This window comes from Geospiza fortis, unplaced genomic scaffold, assembly GCF_000277835.1.
Source record: "Geospiza fortis unplaced genomic scaffold, GeoFor_1.0 scaffold628, whole genome shotgun sequence".
Lineage (NCBI taxonomy): Eukaryota > Metazoa > Chordata > Aves > Passeriformes > Thraupidae > Geospiza > Geospiza fortis.
In genome coordinates this window covers 237,125-243,146 of record NW_005054596.1, presented here as the reverse complement: position 1 = coordinate 243,146, position 6,022 = coordinate 237,125, and the positions used below count along the sequence as shown (strand labels likewise).

The 6,022-nt window shown below is 55.7% G+C and overlaps 1 protein-coding gene across 1 annotated transcript in view; it reads left to right on the top strand.

Annotated features, from left to right (window-relative positions):
* Window positions 1-6: 6 nt before the first annotated feature.
* Window positions 7-6,022, top strand: part of LOXL1 (lysyl oxidase like 1) — a 12,964-nt gene continuing 6,948 nt past the window's right edge. Inside the window, exons 1-2 of the mRNA XM_031064484.1 lie at window positions 7-227; window positions 5,069-5,177. Coding sequence (XP_030920344.1) covers window positions 41-227; window positions 5,069-5,177 — 296 coding nt within the window. The 5' untranslated portion in view covers window positions 7-40. The remainder of the gene's footprint in view (window positions 228-5,068; window positions 5,178-6,022) is intronic.

The window sequence follows — 6,022 nt, the reverse complement described above, 5'->3', positions numbered from 1 at the left end:
CCACGACGGCGGCCCCGAGGCGCAAACCGGCACGGGATCCATGGAAAATCTGGGATTTGGGGCGCAGTTCCCGCCGCCCCACGAGGCGCAGCCGCCGTTCCGGGCGCCCGAATCCTTTGGGGTCGCTCATCCCGAGCCCTTCATTCCCGAAATTCCTCAGGCCGTCCCTGACAGCCAAGCCCGGCTCAGCGTGGGCAGCGTCTACAGACCCAGCTTTGGGGCCAGAGGTGAGTTCGGGGTTTCCTTGGGATGGGCGGAATTCCCGGGATTCGCCACAGGGAGTTTGGGAATGATGGGAACGGGGAGAGGAGGAGCAGGGCTCGCTCCGGGGTCTGGGGCTGGGCTGTATCCAGGTCATCCCATAATTTTGGGATGGTGCTGCGCCGTGTCCCAGGGCACCCCAAATTTGTGGGATGAGGTTGGGCTGTGTTCCAGGTAATCCTAAATTTATGGGATGGAGCTGTGCTGTGTCCTAGGGTATTCCTGGGGTCTGTCCCAGGTAACTCCATGCTGGATCCCATTTTTCCATGGGATGTTTGGGATGGGATAGGGCTGGATCCTGGTTATCCGTGGGGTGTTTATCCCATTTTTCCATGGGTTATTTGGGATGGGACAGGCTGGATCCCAGTTATCCATGGGATATTTGGGATGGGATGGGGCTGGGTCCCATTTTTCCATGGGATATTTGGGATGGGACGGGGCTGGGTCCTGGTTATCCATGGAGTGTTTATCCCATTTTTCCATGGGATATTTGGGATGGGACAGGCTGGATCCCATTTTTCCATGGGATATTTGGGATGGGACAGGGCTGGATCCTGGTTATCCCAGCCAGGACAAGCTCCATTCCCAGATATTTGGGAATGACAGATGGATCCGTGCTCCAGTTACTCCGGGGTCACTCTGGGGTCGCTCCCTCCCCATCCCGATAAAATCCCATGGATTTGGGCTGAGCTTTCCAAGAGTTTTCGAGCCCTCGGAGCCGCTCCCAGCCCATCCCTCGGGAATCCCATCCCAGCCTGACCCCGTGCCCTGCCCAGCCCCATCCCAGCTTTCTGGGAAAAGCCATCCCGGAGGATTTGGGTTGGTGGGAAGGACCCAGCCCTGCCCTACACAAACAGAGGGGGAACGCTGCAGGAAAAACTTGGGAATGGGGATTTTTGGGATTGCAGAGAAACTGGGAATGGAGCACGGGGGGTGAAGGATGGGAGGGATTTGGGGACACATTCAGGGAATGCTGGAATTCCCAAGGCTCTGGAGGGACACTCGAGGACAGCTGCCCTGCCGATGACCCGGCAAAGATTCCGGCCAAATTCCCCGGGAAAGATTCCGGCCAAGTTCCCCATTGGCAGCGTCCGTGTCCTTCCAGGATCCCGCGAGGTGTCGGTGGCTCTGCCAGGGAATTCGGGACACCCAAATTCCCTGAGCTTCCCCCTTTTCCTGGGGAAATTTCACGGGAATTCAGCTGATCCCCTCAAATTCCGGGCCACTCGCGGTGTTTTGGGAATGTTGTCACCTCCCTGTCACCTCCTGGGGATCCTAATTGGAGCAAACGATGGCTGGCACCGGATCCGGTGTTAATTGTTAATTGTTAATTATTAATGATTAATTCCACGGCCAAAGCTCCTCGGGAGCCTCCTAATCCCGGCCGGATCCGCCAGGAATGTTCGGCATTGCCGGCCCCCGGCCGGGGTTAATGAGGGACGGAATCCGATCCCGCTGCTTCCAGCCGGGAATTCTTGGGGTTTCTGGGGGAATGGGGGCCTGGGGAAATCTGGGAACAGGGGCTGGGAAAATTCCAGGCCTGATCCAGAGGTGGCAGGGACAGGGGCAGCTCTGGGGGGTGGGGAAGGGAAGGGGATCCAGACCCCAAAATTTTCCCTACTCAGATCCCAAACCTGATTCCATTTCCAGGGGGTTTCGTCATCCTGATCCCGTCTCCAGGGGTTCCTCGTCCTGATCCCAACCCTGATCCCATCTCCAAAATCTTCCCGACCCCAATCTCAACCCAGATCCCATCTCCAGGGGTTTCCTCATCCCAATCCCCACCTGGATCCCATCTCCGGGAGCTTCCTGATCCCCGATCCCATCTCTAGGGGTTCCCTCACCCCGATCCCAACCCAGATCCCATCTCCAAAACTTCCTGGCCCCAGTCCCTGCCCAAATCCCACTTCCTGGGGTTCCACACCCCAATGCTGACCCCAATCCCATGTCCAGGGGTTCCTCATCCCGATCCCAACCCTGATCCCAGCCCCAGTGCTTTCCCAACCCCGATCCCATCTCCAGGAGGGTTTTTCTCCCTGACCCCATGGATTGGGTCCCCAGGGTTGGGTTTGGAAGGAAAGCGGGATTTGGGAATTCCATGGGGCACTGAGGATTTGGGTCCCACCAAGTGGGAGTTTGGTGTCACCCCCGGAGGGGCTGGGAGGTGTCGGAATTCCCAGGAAAGTCTCCCTGTGGTGGGGTCAGATTTGGGATTGGGGTGGTTCTGGGGGCTGGGAATCCCGGGAATCCATGGGGATGGAGGAGGGATTGGGATTGGGATGGGATGGGATGGAATTGGGATTGATGGGATGGGATTGATGGAATGGGATGGGATGAGATTGGAATTGAGATGGGGATGGGATTGGGATTGATGGGATGGGATTGATGGAATGGGATGGGATGAGATTGGAATTGAGATGGGGATGGGATTGGGATTGATGGGATGGGATTGATGGAATGGGATGGGATGAGATTGGAATTGAGATGGGGATGGGATTGGGATTGATGGAATTGGATTGGGGTTGTGAATGGAACTGGAATTAGGATTGGGAATGGGATTGATGGGATGGGAAGCTGGGATCCCCTTGGTCTCTCCGGCCATCCCCACTCCCACCATTCCCAGCCTCCCCCACTCCCACTTTTCCATGGGGTTCTCCCTGTGGGATTTTCCCGCTGATCCCATACACCTGCACAAACAGTGCCCATGATCCCGATTTTCCCCGGGAATGGATGGAAATCTCCTCTGGCAGCTCCCGGGGCGGCCGAGGGGCTGGTTGGGAAAACCAAAAACCTTTTCCCAATGGGATTGTCCCGATCTGGGGCCGATTTTCCCTGGATTTTTGGGAAACCTCAGCAAAAACCTCCAGAATTTGGGGTGGGATGGGGACAATTCCAGAGGTGGGAATCCCGATATCCCATGAATTCCAGAGGTTTGACCCCAAAAAGGAGGAGTGAGATCCTATAAAAACAACGGGGCCATCCCAGGGCAGAATCCAGCGGGAAAGGGGAAAATCCAAATCCCATAAAACTCCCCGTTGGTCCTGGAGTCGGATTTCGCTCCGGGGCTTCCAAGAATTCCTTGGAATAAACAACAGCAGGGAGGGAAAAAAATTCTGAAAAAGGATGGAAAACTTTTCCTTGGCCAGGCTGGGGTGGTTTTCCATGGTTTTTTTTTTTTTTTTTAGGAATTTTTTTAAGGGATGGGGGGAGAAGTTTTTTTCCGAGCTCTCCCCGTTTTTTTTTTTGGGTCCCCCCGGGAATTACATCAGCGGGAATGGGGCAGGAAATGAGCTCCAAAGGAATGACGTGATCCCTCCCGGGAAGGCAGGCCCAGAAACAAGGAGGCATTGTTCTCCTTTCCAGGGAAAAACGGGGGAAAATGGGGGGAAAATGGGTGAAATGGGGAAAAACTGGGGAAAAATGGGGGAAAATGAGGGAAACTGGGGGGAAAATGGGTGAAAATGGAGAAAATGTGGGGAAAAAATGAGGGAAATGGGGAAAAATGGGGGAAAACAGGGAAAATGGGGAAAAGAGGGAAAAAGGGGAAAACCAGGGCAAAATCGGGAAAATCAGAGGAAAATGGGGAAAAATGGGGATAAAAGGGGAAAAACAGGCATAAAATAGGGAAAAACAGAGAATAACTGGGAAAAAATGGGAAAAAAGAGGGAAAACCAGGAGAAATGGGGAAAAATGAGAGAGAATGGGGAAAAACAAGGAAAAATGGGGAAAAATGGGGGAAATGGGGAAAACCAGGGAAAAGCATGGCCCCAGTCCCTGTCCCCAGGGATGTCCCCACGCTCAGACCTGAATCCCAAAGGTGCCCAGGTCTCCAGGAGCTGTGTCCCCAATCCCAGGGGATGTCCCTGTGTCCCTCAGGTCCCCCAGGTCTGATCCTGGCTGTCCCCAGTCCCTGTCCCCAGTGATGTCCCTATTTTCCCAGCAGGTCTCCCTGATCCGATCCCAGACTTCCTCAGTCCCTGTTCCCATTTCTCAGCAGATCTCCCAGACCTGATCCCGGATTTCCCCAATCCCTGTTCCCTGTTCCAAATCCTGGATTTCCCCAATCCCCGTCCCCATTCCCCATTCTCATTTTCCGGCAGATCTCCCTGATCTGATCCCGGGTGTCCCCAATACCTGTCCCCAGTCCATATTCCCGATTTCCCGGCAGGTCTCCTGGACCTGATCCCAGATTTCTCCAATCCCTGTTCTCAATCCCAATCCCATTTCCCAGCATGTCTCGGATCTGATCCTGCATTTCCCCAATCCCTGTTCCCAATCCTGATCCCATTTCCTGGCAGGTCTCCTGGATCTATCCCGGATTTCCCCAATCCCTGTTCCCAATCCCCGTTCCCCAATCACTGTCCCCAATCCCAGATTTCCCCAATCCCGATCCTGTTTCCCGCAGGTCTCAGATCCGATCCCAGATTTCCCCAATCCCAATCCCATTTCCTGGCTGGTCTCAAATCTGATCCCAGATTTCCCCAGCCCAGATTTCCCCAATCCTGTTTCCCATTTCCCAGTCTTGGATCTGCTCCCAGATTTCCCCAATCCCTGTCCCCAATCTCTGTTCCCCAATCATTGTCCCCAGTCCCAGATTTCCCCAATCCCGATCCCGTTTCCCGGAAGGTCTCAGATCTGATCCTGGATTTCCCCAATCCCAGATTTCCCCAATCCTCTTTCCCATTTCCCGGTCTCAGATCCGATCCCAGATTTCCCCAGTCCCGATCCCGTTTCCCGGAAGGTCTCAGATCTGATCCCGGATTTCCCCAATCCCAGGTTTCCCCAATCCTGATCCCGTTTCCCGCAGGGCTCCCAGACCTGGTCCCAGACCCCAACTACGTTCAGGCCTCCACGTACGTGCAGAGAGCTCACCTGTACTCGCTGCGCTGCGCCGCCGAGGAGCGCTGCCTGGCCAGGTGCGACCCGCCAGGGACACGCCGGGGACACAGCAGGGACATGGACACACGGACACACCGGGAACACACGGACACACCGGGGACACGCAGGGGACACAGCGGGGACACATCGGGGACACGCCGGGGACACATGGACACATGGACACACCGGGGACACACGGACACACCGGGGACACACCGGGGACACACGGACACACTGTGGACACACGGACACACCAGGGATGCACCGGGGACACACAGACACACGGACACACCGGGGACACACGGACACACCAGGGACACACGGACACGTGGACACACTGACACACCAGGGACACATGGACACACCGGGGACACACGGACACACGGATACACAGACACACAGACACATGGACACATGGACACACCAGGGACACATGGACACACGGACACACCGACACATGGACACACCGACACACGGACACACAGACACACGGACGCATGGACACGGGACACGGGAATGCAGGGGAGATGGGACATGAGGGACACAAGGGACACAGGATATGGGACATGGGATATGGGATATGGGATATGGGATATGGGATAGGGCATATGGGATATGGGATCTGGGAATGGGACATGGGATATGGGAATGGGAGAGATGGGATCTTGGGAATGTGGGATGGGATTCCAAGAATGGGAGAGAAAAGATTCCCGGGAATGCCAGAAAGGATTCTGGGAATGGGAGAGAATTCCTGGGAATGGGGGGAGGATTCCCGGGAATGGGGGGAGGATTCCCGGGAATGGGAGAGGGAGGATTCCTGGGAATGGGGGAGAGGATTCCCAGGAATGGGAGCGCTCTGGGGCTTGGGGGATGAGGGGAGAAA